The 23,579-nt window shown below is 47.6% G+C and overlaps 1 protein-coding gene across 2 annotated transcripts; it reads right to left on the bottom strand.

Annotated features, from left to right (window-relative positions):
- Window positions 1-2,463: 2,463 nt before the first annotated feature.
- Window positions 2,464-23,366, bottom strand: ATG4D (autophagy related 4D cysteine peptidase). 2 transcript variants are annotated; one of them, XM_063294490.1, is made up of 11 exons: window positions 23,192-23,366; window positions 21,710-22,008; window positions 20,384-20,467; window positions 13,326-13,499; window positions 12,553-12,886; window positions 11,313-11,377; window positions 11,035-11,183; window positions 10,354-10,432; window positions 8,550-8,626; window positions 4,215-4,334; window positions 2,464-3,782 (listed from the first exon to the last, which is right to left on the bottom strand). In XM_063294490.1, exons 2-11 carry the CDS (start codon window positions 21,924-21,926, stop codon window positions 3,600-3,602), a joined length of 1,482 nt encoding a protein of 493 aa, XP_063150560.1. In that variant the 5' UTR covers window positions 21,927-22,008; window positions 23,192-23,366; the 3' UTR covers window positions 2,464-3,599. The 2 variants fall into 2 exon arrangements, with proteins under 2 accessions (XP_063150560.1, XP_063150561.1); XM_063294491.1 differs by lacking the exon at window positions 13,326-13,499.
- Between the last annotated feature and the right edge of the window lie 213 nt (window positions 23,367-23,579).

Here is a 23,579-nt window from a genome sequence, read left to right as displayed (position 1 = left end):
CATTGGATTCCACTGTGGTAGATGTGATGGTACCATTCTATAGGTACAGTGGAGGTACAGCTAGCAGTCATCCCAGTGACGCAAAGTTCAGATGTGTCAGTGCTGCTTTCTTCCTTCTTCAAAGTCCAAGTCTCACTTCCATAGAGTGTCACAGGGAATACCGTGGCTTGCACGATTCTGATCTTTGTAGGTATGGACACATCGTGGCATCTGAGTGTCTTTTCCAAGGCCTTCATGGCTGCTCTGCCAAGTGCTAGCCTGCAGCATAATTGCTTGTTCCTTTACTGCTGATGGTTGATCCTAAAATGCAGAAGCTATTTATCGCTTCAATATCTTCATTGTCAATTCTAAGACTGGTTGTTGTACCTGTTGTTTTCTTTATATTTAATTTTAATCCCATTTTTTCACTGTGTTCCTTGACTTTTATTACTAGAGCTTGCAGATCCTTTGCATTTTGGGTAACCACAGCAGTGTCACCAGCATAGCACAGGTTATTGATGTTTCTTCCTCCAGTTTTAAAGCCATACTAATTTTCTTCAAATCCAGCTTCCCTTGATACATATTCAGCATATAGGTGGCATAAACAGAGTATTCAACATTGTCTCACTCCTTTGCCAACTTGGAGCCCGTCTGTTTTGCCATATTGGCCATACTATGGCTTCCTGACTTGTACATAGATTTCACATGAGGACAATGAGATGTTCTGGGACTCCCACTTTTCTGAGCAATTCCACAGCTTGACATGTTCAACACAATAAAAGGCCTTTCTATAATCAATGAAGCACATACTGACTTTTTGGCTTTCTTTGGCTCTCTAAATTATGCATTTGTGCATCAGCAATCTCATGTTACTCGGCCTTTTCTAAAGCCAGCTTGGACATCTAGCATCTCCATTTCCATGTAGGGCTCTAATCTGCAATGAATGATTCTAGACATGATTTTGCTAGCATGTGAACTGTACAATATTTTTCACACACTGTTAAGTCTTTTTTTGGGTGCTGGAATGTAGATGGACCTCTTCCAATCTGTTGGCCACTGTGTCTTCTCCAGATTTGCTGGCATAGCTTGGTTAGAACTTTTCCTGATTCTTCTACTGCTGCTTGCCAATATTTTTGTGGGTATTCCATTAGTTCCTGCAACCTTCCAACTTGGTAAGGACTGGAGTGGTTTGTTTTTTTTTCCTGTGTCAGAAACACCTACCAAGGCGCTTCTGTGTTGAAAGGATTTGCTGGTGACGTCACCGTTGCCTGGGGGACACCCGAGGGGGCTTCTTTCATGTCCCTGTTGTTTTCCTACCGAAGTGGTACCTATTCATCTACTTGCATTTGCATGCTTTCGAACTGCCATGTTAGCAGGAGCTGGGACAAGTTGGTGGGAGCTCACTCCATCACACGGCTCACGCGCTCAGGTTTCGAACTGCCGAGCTGTTGACCTTAATGGTCCTCTGGCTCAGCGTCTTAACCACTGAGCCACTGCGGCCCCTACTGGAGTGGTGATCTCACTTCATTTTCTAGTACCAGAGCTCTTTGGAATAGAAGAGTAACTTCCCATCGCATATACTGTACATGTCAGCCATCTTAGAGGTGCCTGATAAGAAAGAGCAGACACTTTGCTCCTTGAATTGTTTAAGGTGGTAGTGGGGTTAAGATGTTGTACTGAAACTGAGGAGATCAGTTCCCAAATCTGTATAAGCAGAACTCTTCATATAGAAAATGGACCAGTAGTCAAATTACTAATTCTCATTAGGAGTGCCACTTTTCATAGCTTAGGCTCAATCTGCTATAAAATCGAGAATCAAATATGCCTTCCACTCTGTTAATATAAAATTACTACTACAACCACATTTGAAGTTATACATGTAAAGAATTCAAAGAACTTTCCATCTTTTCTAGCAATCGCAATAAGGCTTGTAAAAAATTTCCCACACTGCAGGAAAAATAATGGCTAGCTTAAGGGCAACTAATCAGTTAATGCCTGAAATTTCATGGTTCTCTAGTTTAACAAATGCCTCCTAAATGGTAGTTTCATTCTGAGTGGAAGAATAATCTGAAATTATGACAGCTACCCTCTAATTAATTGCTCATTTTCCAAACTAAACTATATTTAGGTAGCTCAACTGTGGCGGTTCTCAAGAAATTTCTTAGATTGGAATCCCTACGCTGAACCCCAAACTACTATCAGGATCCCGATAGTAAAACACAGAGCTAGGGATCTATAAGTGATTGGTTCTAGTTGCAACTTAACTACAGCATCTTAGAGTGAGAATGTTGGGTAACAGCCTTTTTTCCTTCATAAGTGATCTGGTTCAGAACATGCTTTTGTAGGCATTTCTGGAGGGTCTGGAATGGGAAAAGGACTGATTCCTCATGCATTTACAGGAAGAACTCTATGACCATCTCAAGCTGCTAATTCTATTACCTAGACAAGTACTGTTTCCCAGACACAGACACAGTTTGCTTGCAAATTTCCATAAAGAACTTTTATTGACTAAAAGAGGAGCTGTTGCCACTGGAGGGAGGAATCTCTTTCCAGTAAACTGCCAACAGAGTATCCACAGGACAAGTCTACCTGCCTGCACCTGCACCCACACCTAAATTGAGAAAAAACATAGCTGACAAAAGGCATACAATATGCCCAACTGCCCAAATGGATAATCTAGTTCCAAGTGGGAAAATGCCATGAGGAAGAGAAAGAACTCGTAACAGTACTGGGTGATGGTGGAGAGAATTCAGACATCTGGCATGAAGTGCACCAATGGTGACTAATAGTCTTTTGCAACAGAACAACCAGTGTTCAAGGCTTTGCCCTGAGAGGATGACTCTACAAGATACATTAATTTTACCTGGTGCCCACTTGAAATATCCTTCCCCCTCTAAGTGAGAGGAAACCCTTCAGTTCTTTGAACCCATGTTATTATAATACTGTTTATTCAAGCCAACGCAAGACATCATCAGCCACTTGGCTCTATGCTTGTCTTGCTTTCCCCAATTCAGCTGCTGCAATGAATCGCTGTTTGGAGAAATCCTCAGCCTTTAGCTGAAATTAACACAGGCTCTTCCCTCCATATATGCAAAAATACAGCTTAAAAACACCACACTGTTCTGCTGTTTATCATCCTTATTTTTAAGGGCCTATGAAACAAACCTAGAATTGATGAAAAGGAAGCTCTTTGTTTTCAGGCTGGTGCTATCTGTGTCAGCTGTTGAAGAGTCCTCATCATCTCAGCAGGAAAGACAAATCTGAAGCTAACAGTCTCCTTAATGATCCTCATCTGACTGTTCCCTTCCACTCAAAAAAAGGTCAAGGCTGTCATTTTAGTACTTTTCTTACATTCAGCAGGCTTATTCCAGTGTTATGACCTTCTGTTAGAAGCCCAGAGGTGAGGATAGGTCCCCATAAGTGTTTAGTAAGGTAATTTTTTTTGCAGTCTCTCCCATAAGGAAGAGCTGAGGTACAACAGGTCAGAGAAGCAGAGATAACTGCTGGGACCCAGAAGATGTCTTTCTTGGATTTAGAGATGCAGCTCTGCTTCAAGCCTGCATTCTCTACATAAATAAAAAATAAATAAGTCAGAGGTGGTGGGTCTGGCTAGCCAGCAATCATAAGACGACAAATTCCTCAGCTGAGAGCTTCTTTGTCCTGCCCCGTTTACTATGCCGTTGGACTTGCACTGTTTGCTGGGCAAAGTGGGCACACATCTCCTCCAAACCATATTCCCGAGCGCGACCCTCCACCACGGAGAACATGGGATATTTTTCTTTGGCAGATGCATAGTTTAGGACCTGCAGTGGGAATGAAGAGTAATGAACTGGCACATTCCATTTACTTGCTATAAAACTCAGACAAGCAGGCTTGACCTTAATTTCCACCAGCTCTGGATTTTGCACCATTTCTGACTGTGGAGGAGCAGTCCTTTTATAATAACTTGCAAGTATTACACGGAACTCACAATTTACGATGGAAGCTCCCGCTTTTCTAGTTCTCAAGAACCTTACAACATGCTGTGTAAAGTGCCAGTGGCTTCCTTTAAAGCACAAGACCCCTTTTCAAAACTCTTACCCCAAGTTTCCACAATTTCAGATTCTGCAAATAAACACTTTGCACTTGTCTCCCCAAACTTCTGTCAAATTCTCACTTTAATTTCAAGTAAACATAATTCAGAGAATACCTTACGAAATAAGTGAACTGCCACCCAGAAAAATCTAATTTCTCACCCGAGTTAATTCCAAGCAGAGATGTTCAAACTCCATTCTGTGACGTACATAGAACCCAATGGTACAGCTGGGATCCACCTTTGTAAATGCTGTTTTTCGAGGGAAGTTACAGTGGAAAGACTGGAAAAGAGTCAGTAAGAGTGACATTAAGAAGGCTGTCCAATAATTAGACTACCTGTCTCTAGGGTCAACCTTCAAATGAAGTCTTAGAGCATTTCACCACAAACAGGAACTGTGGTGAAGTAAGATTGAGAACAGACATCATAAGCCTCAATGCCTCTTTCTCTAACTGTAAAGGGAAAAAAATGGATGCTTTCAAAGCCAAATATACAGACTACTACAATATATCAACAACATCTATTTGCTTTCAAGATTATTTGATTTTACATTTAAATGTATGGGGTAGATCTTACATTTGAATCACACTGTCTTATGAAAATTCAGCATGATTGAGACATATGTTTCAAAGAGGAAAACTTAAAATAACCTGTGAAATTATTTTTAATCTAAAAAAAAAAGTTTATATAGCTCTGCAGCTCATTAGCATCCTTAAAACAATTACACCTAGTCGATGTTCATGAGAAGACACTGGAACTGTTATCTACAAACAAGCCCAGTTTTAGCTCACCTACTCACACCTGTGAAAGTAACAAGAGATTCCTCTCTTGCACTCGTACTTTGAAGTATTAATACTATAGGGTCAGATTATGCCCTGGAATTTACAATTCTGGTTTGGGAGATAAAATATTTTGTCATTTATTTTATTATTAATATGTGAAAAATAAAATTCATACATTACAAAAAGTAGTATTTAATATAAATAAATACAAATTCCCTTCTCACCCATATGGGTGGTATGTGTCTTCCTCAACCTCGGGTCCTCTGCCAGAGGCCTGGGAATTTGAGGTTCTGCACAGTATCTTAGCTGTTCCTAGCACCGCACTCTTCTTGGCAGAGAGCTCTGATGTTGTTCCTGGGATCTGTTGGAGCCACTCTCCCAGCTTGGGAGTTACAGCCCCAAGTGCCCTACCATCACTGGGGACCACTTTGGCCGTCACTTTCCACAACCTCTCCAGTTCCTCCTTCAGGCCCTGGTACTTCGCATACTCCTTCTCATACTCTTTCTTCCTGATGTTGCTGTCACATGGCACCGCTACATCTATCACCACCGCTGTCTTCTGGTCCTTGTCTACTACCACAGTGTCTGGTTGATTGGCCAGTACCTGCCTGTCCGTCTGGATCTGGAAGTCCCAAAGGATCTTAGCCCTATCATTCTCCCCAACCTTCTGTGTAATCTCCCATGGACTTGGGAGGGTCTAGCCCATACATTGTGCAGATGTTCCTGTACACAATGCCAGCTACTTGGTTGTGCCGTTCAGTGTATGCTGTTCCTGCCTGCATCTTACCCCCTGCCACTATGCGTTGGACTGTCTCTAAGACCCCTCTGCACAGCCTGCACCTTGGGTCCTGTGGTAAACCCCTGCTTCTATGGATCTGGTGCTTAGTGCCTGTTCTTGTGTTGCTATAATCAGTGCCTCAGTGCTTTTAGTCCAGCCCTTTCCAGCCACTGGTAGGATTTCCCAATGTCAGCCACCTCAGCTGTCGATGGTACATCCCATGCAGGGTCTTGTCTTGCCATGGCACTTCCTCTGCTTGATCTTCCTTCCATGTCTGCTGCTGCCTCAGGCATTCTCTCAGCAGCTCATCTTTGGGTGCCATCTTACTGATGTACTCCTGGATGCTCTGGGTCTCATCCAGGACAGTGGCTTGGACACTCACCAGACCCTGCCCACCCTCTTTCTGGCTGGTATAGTCTCTGTGTGTTGGACTTGGGGTGGAAGCCTCTGTACATTGTGAGGAGCTTTCAGGTCTTCACATCAGCACCCTCCATGTCTTCCTTTGGCCAGCTCACTATACCGGTGGGGTATCTGATGACTGGCAGGGCATACATGTTGATGGCGTGGATCTTGTTCTTCCCATTGAGCTGGCTCTTCAGAACCTGTCTTATCCTTTGATGGTACTTGGATGTTGCTGTTTTCCTTGCCTCCTCATCATGGTTCCCATGTGTCTGTGGGATACCAAGGTACTTGTAGCTGGTCTGTATGTCTGCTATGTGGCCTGGTGGTAGTTGCACCCCATCAAGCTTAACTACCTTCCCTCTCTTTACTGCCATCCGGCCACACTTCTCCAGTCCAAATGACATCCCAATGTCCTCACTGTAGATCCATGTCAGGTGGATCAGTGAGTTGATGTCTCATTCACTCTTAGCATACAACTTGATGTCATCCATGTAGAGGAGGCGGCTGATGGTAGTTCCACTCTTGAACTTGTATCGTATCCAGTTCTTGTGATAATCTGGCTGAAGGAGTCAAACCCATGCAGAACAGCATTCCACAGAATTATTTTTAAAATCACACTTTCATTTAGAATTGCAAGGTATCCCGTGTAGTACAGAAGATGACAAAATGTGGGCTGAGCTGTTCTACCATCAGATGGAAACAGATCTGATACCCTACAAGTATAAAGCACCATCTCGGTGTCAAACTGGAAAGAAGTCACAGAATCGTAGGATTGGAAGGCATCTTGAAGGTCTTCTGCCCAGAGCAAGAATACTCAGACCATCCCAGGCAAACAGCTGCCCACTTCCAGTGATAGAGCACCCATGACTCCAGGAGGGAGGCTATTCCACTGCTTAATACCTCTCATGGTCAGAAAATTGTTCTTCCTCTTTTCCTCAACCTTCTCTTCGTTAGATTAAACATGCCCACTTCCTTTAACCATTCTTCATAGGATTTAGCATCCAAGCCCCACATTTTTGTTACTCTTCTCTGAACTCTTTCCAGTTCCTCAGCATCGTTCTTGTATACTGAATGCAGTATTCCACATGTAATCTGATTGGTGCAGTGTAGAATGGAATTATCACTATGCTCTTAACATTATACCTGTGTTGATGGAGCCCAAGACTTCATTGGCTCTTTTGACAGCTGCAGTACACTGGTGGGTCATGCTTAATCTGTGTCTACCAAGACCCCTAGATCCTTTTCACAAGCACTACTGCTGAGCCAAAAACCATTTATCTTGTACCTGTGCACCTGCTTTTTTCTACCTAAGCAGAGAACCCTACATTTCCTGCCACTGAACGGTATTTTGTTGACTACAACCCAATATTAAAGTCCACCAAAATCTTTTTGAACCCTGAGCCTGTCTTCTGAGATTTTAGCAATCCCCTCCACCCCCAGCATTGTGTCATCTGCAAATTTGCTGAGCATCCCTTCTATATCCCTTTGTTTAAACCATTTATTAAAATGCTGAAGTTCATTAGGCCCAAAAAAGAACCTGAGGTACCTGGCTGAAAAACGTGAGCAGAGAATGAGAGGGTGGAGTATAGAAATATTCCGAAGGGGAGAAGAGGGGGCTTAAGTTACTTTTAAACCTGTAACAGATGTTATGTAATGTTTTTATTGATATGTGCACCTTATTCCAAGCACATGCTTTGGGATCATACAAATATCTTACTCATCCAAACGAATACGTGGATTTGTGTGGCATCATAATTTGTGTGGACAACTTTAAAAACCTAGCATCCTTTTCCTTTCCTCTAATAAAACAGCTACCTTACTGACATTTCATCATATTATTACAAAATTAAATGTATTTTAACTGTGGTGTTTTTTGGTAAAATATTGATTTACCATTCTGGAAGCAGAGAGTTTAGTATAAACTTATAAATATATCCCATTATAAGCCAAATCACACATATGTGAAGCTTATATTTTAACACCGTATTTATGAAATTATATCTTGACTCATATAGTGGCTTTTCTCTGATAAAGAATGATGACTATATTAATGGGTGTGTCTTAAACTTAAGGTCTGCTTTAATATTTACACTGCAATGCATGTTCTCCTAGTTCTAAAAAAGGGCCTCAGTAGCTACTCATTGTTTACAATGTTGGTTGTTTTACTTTCAGTTTCTGATTGAATCCACCAAATCTCATGCGGTTTATGTACAAATATTGTATATAAATACAAGAAAGTAAATTTTCAAGGATAGCCCCAAGCATGACCTACAAATGAATCTTATTTTTTGCCACATTGTAAGGATTTCTGGTCCTAGTAAAATCTACTTTTCTTCTCCTCATGCCTGGGTCCTACCTGCAGAAGCAATATGTATATTTTGGCTATAGCAGCTTAGGAAAAATATGTTCAAAAATATGTTCAATGTGAGTATTATTCCTAATATTGGATTGTTTCCAGCATTCTAATTTGTTTCTTTCATGGTTTTCTCAACCAATTAGATTCCTGAAGTTCAAAGAGATATTGGTAAATGCTCACCTCCAGAGGAAAGTTCTCCTTGGTGGTGTCCACAAAAGGCTGGCAGTAATGGGGGTCCAAGTATAACAGGGAGTCATCTAGGCAGCAAGAGAAGTAGGAGGCAGAGATCAGCAATGCACCTAAGTATGACTCATCTTCTACTTGAAAACAACTGCACTTGTCAAAAGAAGAAACAGGGAGCATCCAACCTGCCCTTAGCTGCTTTTTCAACCAGTTGATTCAGTGTGCAGATGGTTCACATGCATATTCTTTGAATGAAAGTCTGTGCCTAACACGGTAGCAATTTTAGAAATAGCAGCTACTGGCTTTTTTTCCTCGACTTACCAAGGACAATTCTATATGTAGCTTTCCATTACAGTAAATGACAGAGCTATCTATATGCAGGAGTATTCTCCAACTACAGGGGACAACTACTACCTTTCTAGCCAAGATCCATCCAGTGTACCAAATAACCACCAGTTATTTCGTTCCTTCCTAGCAGATATGTTGCTGAAGAAAGTCCAGCAAGTGAGAACTCATTTAGTACATTGCAATTGGCTTCCAAAAACCTGCATGTTCACTTCCTTCAGACAAGAGCTACTTTGTGCAGGGCCAGATGCACCTGTGGTTTCACTGCAACCTCACCAACTTCAGACAGCTGAATACTAATTAAGGGAGGCTTTTATTTTTACTGGTTTACTGTTTTTATTAGTTTAACTCCTTATTTTTATTTTTATCACACACAAAAAATTTTTTGGGTATTACCATATAATAAATAAATAATGATGGAGCTGTACTTGTGGCTCAGTTGGAAAAAGTGAACTTCCTTATACTGGTTCTTAAATCTTTACTTACAGTCATTGACCAGTACAAGTAAAAATACACCACGTGTGTCCGACAGAAATTCTCAACTAAACAGAAGAAATGCAATCCATGTCGAAAATTAGTTAAACAGGGTAATTATCATTTATGTATACAATCAGAGGTGCAGCCTGTATTGCAGTATATTAGTACTCCGTAAGTTGTAACATCCTATAATTATCAATTATTAACTGTTAAAATTAAGTGTTATTATCTAAAAATTTTCGGTACATAGTCATAAAAGAAAGTAAAATGTTTAGAATAAGTTTTTCATTAGGTTGTGACGACTCTTAAGAGCTGCTGCACAGGATCTTGCCACCTGCGCTGTCACGGTAGTCCACTCATCTTGGAGCGGAATCTGGAGATATTCGGTATCAGAACGGCCAGGATATCTAGTAAACATTGGGGAAATGAATTTTGTACGCATGCTGCTGTAAAACGAACATCATAGAAGGACGTGTCTGGTAGTTTCTCTCTCTCCAGAATCACATGGACAGAGCCTTTTAGCCAAAGGAATTTTTTTCCCCCTTATACTGGTTTGAGAATGTAACAAGGATTGCCAGACACATGAGTAGCAGAGTTACGGGGTTAAATTTTAGTTGGTAACTCACCCAACACAGCTGAGTCTGCAGAATCTAACAGCAGACATAGAGCCCAGAGTGTCATAATTACAGACTGAAGTTTCAGTCCAATAGGATTAGAGTGATGTGTTAGAAATGATATTTAACAGCAAAAACATAAAATGTACTTTAAATATTGCTGCTGTTACGCTGCTAATCATAGCTGGAAGTTTATATAGTTACATAGGTTACTATATTTTATGTTAAGAATTTGTGTAATAAATTTACTGATGATATAGCTTAGTACAGAAGTTGGAAAAGCTGATTTGGCTTATATCAACCTATTATTGGGAGGGAAAAAAACAAGATTAGAAATTTCTGAGGCTCATGGTGAAATTGATTACCTTGATATCCGACAAAGTAGAGTGAGTGCTTTGGTTTCCCTCCAATAATCCCAGTGCAGAAATCTAATTTCAACAGTTCCTGCAGGATAAGGGTTCAGAATTCAATAATCCCACCATGTCTTGGCTCCTTCTCCATTGAGATAATCAACCCACAGTCCTTATCTATGATGACTAGGAGAGACTATCACTCTTCAACCACTTTGGGTATGAAAGTATCTTGTGTAGGGAAAGACAATGGAAGCGGTAAGAGTTGGAAAAGCTGATAGTTGAGTTCACTGCTGTTTCATAAGAGCAATTTCCTTGTCTTGGTTACACAACTGGGCACACATACAGCAAGGAGATTCCAGAACCCATCTCCTGCACAGACATCGTACAATTCTGCTGACAGAATAATTATAACATAGAGACAGAACCAATGTGTCCTCTTTCTCTTCATGCAATAAGTTGGAAAAAGAATGAGGCATCAGCATGGATTGCACGTGAACCCTGGAATCCCATCAGGGCCGCAACTGGGGGTGGGGTGGGGGCAAGCAGGGCATGTGGCCCGGGCATCGCGCTGGAGGGCACCAAAATGAGCACTGGGGGGGCGCCAAAATGGGCACGGAATCCATGTTTGCCCCGGGTGACACAGACCCTAGTTGCGGGACTGAATCCCACTATTTGCACCTATCCTCAAGTCACCTTGATGCAGTCCACATAGGCAGGATTAAAAGTCTCTCCACCCAGCCGCATGGGCACCAAGATGATGACTGCTTTCCATTCCGCACCAGGATCCCATGGAGTCCTGCCCTCATTCTTGTTGGCTAGGTTTGCCACATCCCCTTTATACACTATGGGGACACCAGAGAAGGAAATTCAGTCATAAACCATATGGACAGTAGGCCAGCTACGTCCCTTTGACTGTCCTGAGGCTTGAGCACAGGACAAACCTGCCCAACTCCCCCTTCTCCAAAGTTTACCTGTGCAGTCCTGAGATACATATACTACCAGATTGCCTGCTTCTGAAGAGCAATCCACTGCTTTCCTACAGGGGCAAAATAGCACACTTCAGTGGAACAATATCCTGCCAATTTTTCACAGTTGAGATGATTGCCATGGGGAGGAGGGTGGAGACTGGACAAATAGCAAAATTTTATTATTATTTATCAAATTTCATCACCACCCATCTCCACCAAAAGAGGGACTCTGGGCAGAGAACTTATTAACAGGAAGATACCCTTTATGGAAAATAAAGAATTTGGGCTCAGTTTGTGATAGCATAATGATGTAGGAGTCAGAAAAGCTTCCAAAATCCCATTACTGCCCCAATACATGAAGAAGGAGTGTAGAATCCTTTATCCTCCAGATGTTGCTGACCCACAACTCCCAGAAAACTGAATCAATATTGGTAATGGTGTGGGATGCCAGGAGCCCAAGTTTAGCAGCATTGGGAAGGCCATAGGTTCCCCATTCTTGATATGAAGAATACATTTGGGCTGCAAGGTGACAGCTCCCTAAAGATTCAGATACCAAGGAAGGCACGTGAGGTCTGCCATGTATAGCCTTTCTTGCCTTCTTCATAATTAATGATGCAATTAATCAAGGACAAGGAAGCCAGCAAAGTTCCATCATTATTCTTTTCAGCAAAACGTGGACAAGTCTCCTGCACTCTAAGCAGGCCTTTTCAATGGCATGGATCCAACAGGTTCGTTTAGTATTTTAGTTCACCATTTCTGAAACCTTGTAATTGCAGAGTTTGGTTATCCCTGGTTTTGTTATCAAAGCTGCCCCAAAATAAGAACATGGAGCATTCTTGGCAGAGCACTTGACTCTCACATAAATAGCTGAGCACACAAATATTGAGATAATTAGGGGTGTGCAAAATGTTTGAACGTTAACCATTTGAAACACCTTTTTAATTTGAAACAGATAATTTCAGTCACTCTGGGAATACAGAAAACACTTCCAAAGTGATTGAAACAGCCTGCTTCAGATGCAGAGCAGCTATTTCAAATTAGAATTATTTTGAACTCCAAGTGGGATATTTTCAGTTCAAAATGGTCAAATTCAAAGCGTACACAACAATAAATTAACCTCCCAGCTTCAGTACCAACAAGCAGACCAGACAATCTACCCACAAAGATTCCTGCTAAGTGTTAATGATCCCCAAACCTGTTCTTCCTCCTCTCTGTAATACAAGTTCCTTCCAGTACCACTCACCTGAGGATGTGGGCAGTAACAGAAGGGCCATACCAATCTCCAGCTTTCTTCCCTGAATTACGTCCAAGATCAACTAGTTGGTGGATCCCAAAGGGTGCCTCTGGCTGATCTGCAAACCATGAGATAATCTTCCGGTGGTAGCCCTCCTTCTCCAGTTCATCAGATCTGCAGGCATGCCGAGGAGCCCACAACTCCCAGGGGCCCATGGTCCTATCAGTGGGGATGGAAGAAGTTTGGTGCAGATGGGGGATGCTGGGACAGGGCAGGGAGGCAGCTTTCATGGGCTGCATATCTGTCAAATTGGTAGTGAAAAGGGCATCTGACCAGGTCCAATCTGAAGAGTGAAACACAAAACCAAAGAAAAGAGGAAAGGATAGCAAGCCATCCAATTCCCCAAAGCCCCCAGAAACTAATTCAAGTATCATTTATTCACTCAACAGCAAACAAACTGGAACAGACTGAATTATGGACACCATACTTGCTTAAGTTGGCTAAAAATTATGACCCACACTTTGGTTGGTGGAGGAATTTGGTGTCACAAACTGTGGGCTACTCACAATGTTTTTCTATTATTATGCAGATGTCCTCTGTTAGTTGATCTATGGAAGATGGGAAGAGCAAAGAAGCTACTGAATTAGATAGCTCTTTAAGATCTTCCCTAGGATAGGATGTAGACTTATGGATTCAGATACTTAGCCTGTATGTCTTAGGGTGAAGACAGGAGGAACAAAGGGTCCCTCCTCGAGTGTCTCATATATAGCCTTGCCACTCACCTTTGCTAAGAAAATGGACAAGAAGACCCTGAGCAAGCAGCATCTGCCCACTGCGCAACATACAGCCCCAGCCACAGTCTGTGGTCCATGCAGTGCCCTCAAGCTGCTGAAAATCTCGACGGTAAGTCAGCCAGATGCGAGAGGCAAAGTCTTTCTGGAAGCGCTCCACATCCTCTTCAAGGCAAAACAAAGTTCTGTCAGGCAGAGGTCCTTTGTGGCAGATGGAACCATTCTTTATCAGTGTCATGTGTGCCCTTGAGCTAAAGTCATCAGCGCAAAGGCACACATGACAAGGGCAAGGAGATAGGTGAAGGGGCGCAAGATAAGTAACCATCAACCCACAACGACTAACGGCCAACAAACAATAACTAAACAGATCACGGAGCACACCCAAGCCATCAGCGCCAATACCACGGAGATCGCCCAGCTGACAGCAATCGGCAGAGGAATGGAAAACCGGACGATGGGCGATCCCGGCACCCCTCACCCACCGGCAGGGCAACGTATTGGACAAAGGGGGGTGACGTGACCGCAAGTGAGGGGGCGCTGACCGGCGCGGGGTATTTGAACTCCGCACCGGCGCGCTCCTGCCACTCTCAGCTTTTTTCTTTCTAAGCTGTACCGCACCTTGAATAAATCAGAGCCTGATCCACGAACCAGTGTCTGAGCGTTATTCAGAGGCAGGCAGCGCATGACATAAAGCTGAGAGTCATAAACTCAGCCTCGCCGAGCCCCACCGGACGACAACGAGCCGCGGGAGGAGTAGACGGCGAGAAGACCAACAAGATGAGGCCGGAACGGCGCGGGCAAGGAGGGCGAGCCGCGCGGCAAGAGACAGAGGAGGACCGACCAAGGCCAGAGGCACCGCGGACTCCCGGAGCCATGGACGCCCACCCCACCCGACCCGAGCCTCAGCTCCAACCCCAAGGGGAGATGGCGACGGAGGCAACCCGACCGCGGGAGGGAGCAGCACGACTTCCGAAACCAGCGGAGGACCCCGCGCTCCACATCGCACCCCAGCAACGGGCGTGGAGCGACAGCCCCACAGCGCTCAACACGGAGGAGGACGATGGAGACACCCATCAGACGGCGGAGGAAGCGGACCCGCGGCAGAGGGACGATGAACCCCGCCGACAACCCACCCCCGACGACGCGCCAATGGAACCGGGCCCAGCGACGGCGCGGGTGGTGGACGAGGAGGCACGAACTGAACTTGCGGCCATGCGGGCTCAACTGACGGAACTCCGGACCATGCTCCAGTCGCTTATGCCCCCCACGCCACCCAACGACGTCCCCGCACAGGCCCACCCCCACGAGCCAGAAGAGGGTCAGCAGACAGAACAGGCGGCCGACACCACACACCGGGAAGCAAGAGGCGGGGCCGCACAAAACGCCCGGGCCCCAAAGGACTTCCCCATCTTCTTCGATGGGACCCCCACAAAACTCTCGTTCTTTGTTACAAACGCTAGGGAGTTCATGGGGAGGCACGGACACTCCTATGACTCCGAGGCCGACAAGATCGCCGCCGTGGCGATCAAACTCCAAGACAGGGCGGCGGACTGGTACGTCCAACTGTACGAGTCCAGCTCCCCCGCCCTCGCCACCTTCCCTGCTTTCATCAATGAAATGAAAAACTACTTCGAAGACCCCCTAGCCAAAGTAAGGGCGAAAAGCGCACTCCAAAGACTCAAACAGGGCACACGCACGGTCCCTGACTACGCCCTGGAGTTCAAAGCCCTCGCGGGGAAGGTCTGCGACTGGTCCGAGACCACCCTAGTGGAAATGTTCAAGAGGGGGCTCAACCGCGACGTACTCCAATGGGCCCTCTACCGCGACGACCCAGAAACGCTACACGGGTGGATCCACCTCGCGGGGAAAGCCGAACACGCGCACCGCACCTTCCTCATGACAACCGCAGAAGACACAAACTATGCCGAGAAAAAGGTACCCGCACCACACGGGGGAATGGCCGGCCCCATGTACCGAAAAAAGAACTTCAACCGGGAGCCTTGCGGGAGGTGCGGCAAATTAGGGCACAAGACGGTGGATTGCTTCGCCAACCGACCGCCGACCAGCGCGCCCAAACCCACCCCGAAAATTAGCCCCAGACAACCCAACCTGGGGCCGCCCCCTCACCGCCGAATGACCGTGGCCGCAGCGACACCAGAGGAGGGCTGGGACGCTTCCTGGGGGGAAGAGGACAACGCAGACCCCGACCAGCCGGCGGGAAACGCTCCCCGCTTGCCCTGAAACGCGTGGCGAGGCAGGCGGTGGGACAGCAGCGCGGACCACCTCGACGAAACGACGAAAGCCCCGTAATAATGGCAGCAATTAAAATCTCTGCCGGCAACGGAGCCACCGCGGCCGCGGCACTAGTGGACTCGGGGTGCTCAAAAAACCTCATCCACCCCGACCTGGTCGCCAAACTCGACCTCCGCTGCTTCCCCCTCCCCACGCCGCTAGCATTCCACCAGCTGGACGGCTCTACAGCGGGAGGGAAACCAGCCACGCTACAAACCGAGCCGGTCACCCTGCAAATGGGCACTCACACCGAGCGCACATCGTTCGTAGTCACGCACATCGGACGGCCCATTGCAGTCCTGGGGATGCCATGGCTCGCGACAAACAACCCGCGGATCAACTGGGAGACCCGCACCTTCACATTCGGCGACGGCGAATATCGAGCACCAGTTCCAGCGGGCAGAACCAACCCCACGGTAGGACGAGCGGAGGCGACCACACAAGACAACGGCGCTACCACAGCGGACCTACCAGAACAATACGCCGACTTCTCCGAGGTCTTCGGTGAGGCAGAAGCTGACCAACTACCCCCCCACCGCAAAACGGATTGCCGGATCGACCTGCTGCCCGACGTCCCCTTACCTAGACCAAAAATCTATTCGATGACCCCGAAGGAGATGGCAACCCTCCGGGAGTTCATCGATAAAAACCTAGCCAGGGGATTCATAGAGCCAGCATGCTCACCGGTCGGAGCCCCCGTCTTATTCCGGGAGAAGAAAGACGGGACCCTACGGCTCTGCACCGACTACCGGGGTCTAAACGCAGCTTCCCTGTCCAACAAATACCCCTTACCCCTGGTGAAGGACATGCTCGCCCACCTATCCACGGGCAAAGTCTTTTCCAAACTGGACCTTCGCGAGGCGTACTATCGCATCCGAATCAAGGAGGGGGACGAATGGAAGACGGCGTTCAACTGCCCCCTAGGCGCCTTCCAGTACAAAGTACTGCCCTTCGGACTCGCGGGGGCCCCTGGGGTGTTCATGCAGCTCATCAATGAGGTACTGCATGAGCATCTGTTCAAAGGGGTCCTGGTCTACATCGACGACGTCCTGATTTACACAAAAACGCACGAGGAACACGTGACCCTAGTCAGGCAAGTCCTCGACAAGCTCAGAAGGGCGCAGCTCTATGCCAAGCCTACAAAGTGCGAGTTTCACAAGGAGCGCCTAGACTACCTGGGGTACCGAATCTCCGGGGACGGCATCGAAATGGACCCCGCAAAAGTCGAAGCGGTGCTGAACTGGGAGCGCCCCCGCAACAGACGCCAACTACAGAGCTTCCTCGGATTCGCGAATTTTTACAGGTCATTCGCCCGGGGGTTCGCTGAGATAGCCCTCCCCCTAACGGACCTCCTCAAAACCAAAGGGGTGGGGGACACCCGACGCGCCAAGAACCCAGGCACAGTGCTGAATTGGACTCCCGCGTGCCAAACCGCATTCAACAAGCTAAAAGCGCTGTTCACCACGGAGCCAATCCTCGCGCACCCGGACCCAGAACGGCCGTTCGTAGTCCGAGCCGATGCCTCAGACTTCTCCCTGGGAGCCATCCTGCTACAAAAAGACCCCACGGGACTCCTGAAACCATGCGCCTACCTGTCAAGGAAGTTCTCCGAGACAGAAAGGCGATGGCACGTCTGGGAGAAAGAAGCCTTCGCGGTGAAATCAGCGCTAGAGACATGGCGACACCTACTCGAGGGAGCCACCCAACCATTCGAGGTATGGACTGACCACCGCAACCTCGAGGCCCTACGAACGCCTAGACGCCTTAGCCCAAAACAGGTCCGATGGGCCCAATTCTTCAGCCGCTTTAATTTCCAGCTGAAGTTTATGCCGGGCAAAAAGAACTTCCTGGCCGACGCCCTCTCCCGACTGCCCCAAGACGAAGAGCCCGCCCCAGACACCATCGGGACGGTCCTATCCGCCTCGCAACTGGGGATGGCCGTGACCACCCGAAGCGGCGCGCGGAGGCTGCTCAACTCTACGGCGCAGCCGACGGCGGGACAACCGGCGACCGGAAGAAAGCAACCGCAACTACCAGGGGGCATGCGCACGGACCTCGCCGCCGCCCTCAAAACCGACCCCTGGGTCCTGGCAAACCCCGACAAGGTAACGATGGCACAGGACCTGGCATGGGGGGAGGGCAGAATCTACGTCCCGGACTCGCAACGTCAGGCAATATTGCATAGGTCACACGACGCCAAACAAGCGGGACACTTTGGGTTCCTCAAGACCCTACATCTAGCACGGCGGCAATTCTGGTGGCCCGCGCTCAGGCGAGACGTAAAAACCTACGTGGCGTCCTGCCCAACGTGCGCTAGGGCCAAACGGGCACCAGGCAAACCCGCGGGGCTATTGCAACGGGTGGCAGAACCCTCCCGCCCATGGGAGGAAATCTCTATGGATTTTATAGTGGACCTGCCACCCAGCCAGAAGAAAACGGCCATTTGGGTGGTGAAGGACTACTTCTCAAAGCAGGCCCACTTCATCCCCTGCACGTCGGTCCCATCCTCACAACAGCTAGCCAAACTCTTCCTCATCCACGTGTACAGGCTACACGGATGTCCCGCACGTGTGGTGACCGACAGGGGCACACAGTTCACCTCTAAATTCTGGCGGGCCTTCCTGAAGCTGACGGGGACCCAACAGGCCCTATCCACGGCTTGGCACCCTCAGACGGACGGAGCCACAGAGGTTCTTAATGCCACCTTAGAGCAATTCATACGATCATATACTAACTACCACCAAGACGACTGGGCGGAACTGCTCCCGTTCGCCGAAGTCGCAGACAACAACGCCGTCCACACGAGCACGGGGAAAACTCCGTTCGAAGTAGTCTCGGGGCGCGACTTCGTCCCCATACCAGAGCTACCTCGACCCCCGGAACCCCAGGTGGACGCTAGCGACTGGGGACGGAAGATCGCGGAAGCATGGCCAGTAATCACGGCGGCGCTGAAGGAGGCACAGGCAGCCTACAAAGAGCAGGCCGACAAACACCGGCGCCAACAACCAACGTTTCAACCGGGGGATATGGCCTACCTATCTACCAAGTTCCTAAAGTCAACCCAACCCTCGAAAAAACTGGGGCCTAAGTACATCGGGCCGTTCCGAGTCACGCAAAAAGTGAACCCGGTAGCAATACGCCTGGACCTGCCACACAACCTCCGGAGACTCCACCCGGTGTTCCACACCAGCCTCCTGAAACCGGCAACCACCTCCCGATGGCACCCAAGCACGCCACAGCCCGCACCGGTGATGATCGACGGGCAACACCACTTCGAGATAAGGGACATTCTCGACTCCCGCAAGCAACGAGGAACTCTGCACTATCTGGTCAGGTGGAAACACTTCCCCCACCCGGAATGGGTGGCGGCGCACAACGTTAACGCGCCCGACCTGACCAGAGCATTTCACCGGGCATACCCCGACAAACCACAACCAAGGTCAGCAAGCCAAAAAACCCCCCCGCAGGCCCCCCCCGCCTCCCGTGCCCCAAGGGAAAGGGCCCCCCCCAAGCCCGCGACTTGGGCGGACCTCCCCCCCCCGGGACTCACTCCCCCCGCCCTGGGGCCACGGGGTGGGGACAAACGGCCGCCGGCACCCTCCCCCCGCCCCCCCCGGCCGCAAGGGAGTGGCAAGCAAGGCAACCCGGGGGCAACGCCCAGGAGACACAACAAAGGCAACGCACTTTAAAAAAGGAAAAAGAAGAACCCTACCTGGGGCTGAGAAGCACCCGACCAGCCACGCCTCTCTCCTCACCGAACTGAGCCAAACAAACGGGGTGTGACTGGAGCATGCGCACGCCAGGACAGGACCCGAGCATGCGCAACAGGGACACACCTTGGGAAGGCACGTGGTAGGGGGAGGAGCAAAGGGAGGGGCGACAACCACTCCGGCGGGAATTTCGAAAAAAAAAAAAAAAAAACCCAGAAAACCGGGGGGGGAGCACTATTCGGAAAGGGGGCAGTATGTCATGTGTGCCCTTGAGCTAAAGTCATCAGCGCAAAGGCACACATGACAAGGGCAAGGAGATAGGTGAAGGGGCGCAAGATAAGTAACCATCAACCCACAACGACTAACGGCCAACAAACAATAACTAAACAGATCACGGAGCACACCCAAGCCATCAGCGCCAATACCACGGAGATCGCCCAGCTGACAGCAATCGGCAGAGGAATGGAAAACCGGACGATGGGCGATCCCGGCACCCCTCACCCACCGGCAGGGCAACGTATTGGACAAAGGGGGGTGACGTGACCGCAAGTGAGGGGGCGCTGACCGGCGCGGGGTATTTGAACTCCGCACCGGCGCGCTCCTGCCACTCTCAGCTTTTTTCTTTCTAAGCTGTACCGCACCTTGAATAAATCAGAGCCTGATCCACGAACCAGTGTCTGAGCGTTATTCAGAGGCAGGCAGCGCATGACAATCAGACCTCAAAAAAGCCCAAAGACAAGAGGATACTTTCCCACAAACTAAAGCTGCAGGAAATCTTGGCATATAACCTACGCAGCATAAGGCAAGACAGGAAGAAAAAGATGGTAAAGGGCTAGCATAAAAAAACTTCCAGGCCTTGCTGAAGCCAGGTACTTCTGTTTGTAGTCCTGGCAATCTTCTAAAAAATGGCAACATCCATTTATGTGGATAGACGGACTGAACACCAAATTGCTGAGGTTTGGTTTCTTGGAGAAGAGGCGTTGCAGCCAAACAGAACTGCAGCTGAGTTTTGAGGAGACCCTCCACTGTGGCATCAAAACTACTCACCCTCTTGTCCAAAGCGATAGACGTGTCCAAACAGATGGACTGGGGAAAGCTTGCTGAAATTGGTTTTGGTCCTGACCGTCCAACCTGGGAAGAAAAAGGAACAGGAGGCCCGATCCCAGATCATGTGATATGTCAAGTTTACAGCAACCGGGCCACCCGTTTTTTCTTATGGGAGTTACTGAGGGAACGTGTTACCCAGCTTCCGATTTTCCAACAGTGCAGAAATAATCTTCACTTGCACAAATGTATGACCGCAGCAGTGGAACAATCCTCTGAGCACAGCCCTTTCCCTCTCAGTTCAGTATTTTATTACGGTCACAAACCAGAATTACAAACAAAATACAAATTTATACAAATACAGATAAAAATGCATTAAAATAAAACAAAACGTGGTAACATTAATGGTGGGATCATCAGTGGGCAATCAAAGTCTGCCTAATTTTACGGACAGTGTAACAAAATTTAGCTACAAAGAAACTGAACCATACTGATCAGATACCAACAACTGTACATAGAAAAATCGGAATTTCCTGGGAATTTTCTCAAATAGGGAGTTATAAAATGGGTCCGTGAGTCCTTATAGAAGGTACAGTATTACAGGACACGAGCTGTAATTTCCATAGCCCCTCGTCCACAGGGGCACAATCTCAGCTCGTATGGAACTTTTTTGTATCGGCCCTCCAAAACTGCTGTGGGAAGAGCATTGCAACATGCTCGAGTTAATGCCCTTCGGAGTTTGGAGACAGTTATATAATGTAAATATCTCGCCAGTTTATAAAAATGGGCTTGACTGCTCAGGAAAATGTTCTTAGGTAAAGACAAGTCCTGTTGGACTTCCAGATCTTTGATATGTTGTTTAAATGCATTGAGTTCACGCTTTCCCTTATCACATACCAGACAACATGGCAAAATTCCGTATCTCAAAATATCTCAAAATTTTGGAGGATTTATAGTACAGATAAACACTAGGCAACAAAAGTTCTTCACGACACTACAAATTGAAGGCCAACAAACAAGCCTCTAAAGGAGGCAGGACTCAAGAGTATCCTGAAAGCCAAAAATTAATGAATTTTATAAGACTAAAATCTAAGAATAACACAGGTATCCTGATTTTAAAATCACAGAATGTGTTGAGAATTTCACTGAGAATTCGAAGGGCATAAAAGAGAAAAGGAGCAATATGAAGGATGCCCAGCTAATGAAGTGCTTTACAGCCATTACACAGACTTTTTAAAATTCAGTCGGAAGGTCAAGGCTCACCTTCGTGAGGATTAAACAGTGATGGGATCTGCCCATTCCCAAGCAGTTTCTGTAATGTGAACTCACCATATTTCATATTGTTCCAGGTAGACAGCAGCTTGCTTTTGATCTTGTCTACTTCGTCAGGTTCACTATGCTGGCTGCAGGCAGAACTTCTGGGGAAAAGCCCTGGGTAGCTCCCTCCCTGGCTGCTGGCTCGGGGATTAAAAAGTTGCCTTCCATCTGAGTGGCGCAATTCTTCCTGGCTTAAGTACTGCACTGAGGTGGGTGACACGGAATTCATTTAACAACGGAGACCAGTGGAGGCCGTGTCCTCTTTGAGGGGCTGAGATGAAACCTTCAAGTGCATTGCCAGGGGAGCAGAACTATAAAACCAAAGGCAAAAACTGTATGCAGAAAGCTGTATGACAGCTCAAGATATAATGACTAAATATAAATATCTGCAAATACCTCTCATGTTCAACTCATCCTCCCAACTATACCAAATCTCAAATCCTGCACACATGTTTTCTCTGTGTCCAACTCAATTTGATCAAAAAGAGGGAGATTTTAAGGAATCCCAGATGACCATAAAGGCCAAACAATGAGGTAAGTACTATAATCCACTCAGCTTCTGTTGTTTAAGCAATTAATTTTCATTTCCTGCTAATAGCAGTTAAAAGACCATGTCTGTGCAAATCTTTGCACAAGACAAGTTCAGATATTTAAAAAACTTGCAACGTGGGAGGGAAAAGAACCAGAGAAAAGTTCATGGCTCCTACAGCAATGCTTATGACGTTTATACCAAAACTTAAAAAAATTATTCCAGAGAATATGCAGTTCAGAAATAAGGTTTATCTTCACCTCTTCAGTTGAGCCTTGGGAAGTAACTCATCTGTTCAACACTAATAAAAGCTAATTTAGACAGGCTGAGAAAACAAAAATTCCATCATGTTTTAAACCAAGCATTGTCAAACTTACATCCTACTGAGTACCATCTCAAATTCTGGTTTACCCTCCCTGAAGAATATCCAGAAAGCAAGATTGCTTGTGTTGCCTACTGGAGGGGCTTATAAGGAGAGGGAAGAACGACCCGTTTCAAGGGTCTTAAACATGAAAGTATCAGGAAAAGCAAAACAATTGGCTTATCCCTTCTACCCAAAAGTTAGCAGAAACCAGGAAAGCTTTACTCGAACAATTTCCCTGTCGGTGGGGATTCCCACATCCCGCTCTGGAGAACCACGAGGTTCTCCCCCACCGGGCCTATGGTGCGTGCGGGGGGACAGGGGTCGCCGACTCCCGGTCTTGGCCCGCGGAGAGGCTGGCACCAGCTTTGCAATCGCAGTGCCCCTACGGAGGTGGTGAGGCACCCCCCATGGGCCTTGCCTTGGGCAGGGGCTGCCTCTTCCCCCTCTCCCAGGCCCACTTGGACCAACCCACAGCTCGCCCCGCCCCCGCCTAACCCCGCCCCCCGCAAGCTAAGCCAAGACCCCCCGCCCCCCGCCCCGAAGCCTTCCTTCTCCCACGCGGTAACGCCCGGCCAAGATGGTCCCGTCTCATCCTCCTTACCCAACCGGCGCGGGCATAGGATAACGAGGGTAAGGGCCCTCTCTCGGGCGTCTCGCCGCTCCTGTGGCCGCTATTCAATCCGCCATGAGCGCCCAACTCCGCACTACCAACATCAGCAATAGTAACGCTATCGGCCCCGCCGTCTTAGACCCCGGAACAAGCTTTGGGCGGAAGTGCCTCCTTACCCTTAGACGGCGGCCGGAAATGCTATGGCCAAGCAGTAGAAAGAAAGAAGGGTTGGAGTGCAACGAGCGCTGCTTTGCTGCACGAGCGAGGCGTACGTGGGATATCCGCGATGCTTCTCTCTGTCAAATGCGTTTTCAGTCGCGTTTTTTCCTTTTGGCGTGAAGAGCATGATTTTTCAAGGCCTTTAACGGTCTGTTTCATC

Source organism: Candoia aspera, chromosome 2 (genome assembly GCF_035149785.1).
Source record: "Candoia aspera isolate rCanAsp1 chromosome 2, rCanAsp1.hap2, whole genome shotgun sequence".
In the NCBI taxonomy this organism is placed as follows: Eukaryota; Metazoa; Chordata; class Lepidosauria; order Squamata; family Boidae; genus Candoia; species Candoia aspera.
Note: the sequence above shows the minus strand (reverse complement) of the source record. Positions and strands in the feature narration are given on the sequence as shown.

Coding starts and splice junctions, on each gene's coding strand:
- ATG4D (XM_063294490.1), bottom strand. CDS start 21,926: ATGAATTCCGTGTCACCCACCTCAGTGCAGTACTTAAGCCAGGAAGAA. Junction 20,468..21,709: donor CTGGAACAATATGAAATATG/GTGAGTTCACAT, acceptor TTTTCTTCCCAG/GTTGGACGGTCAGGACCAAA. Junction 11,378..12,552: donor GTTACTGCCCACATCCTCAG/GTGAGTGGTACT, acceptor TTGCCCCTGTAG/GAAAGCAGTGGATTGCTCTT.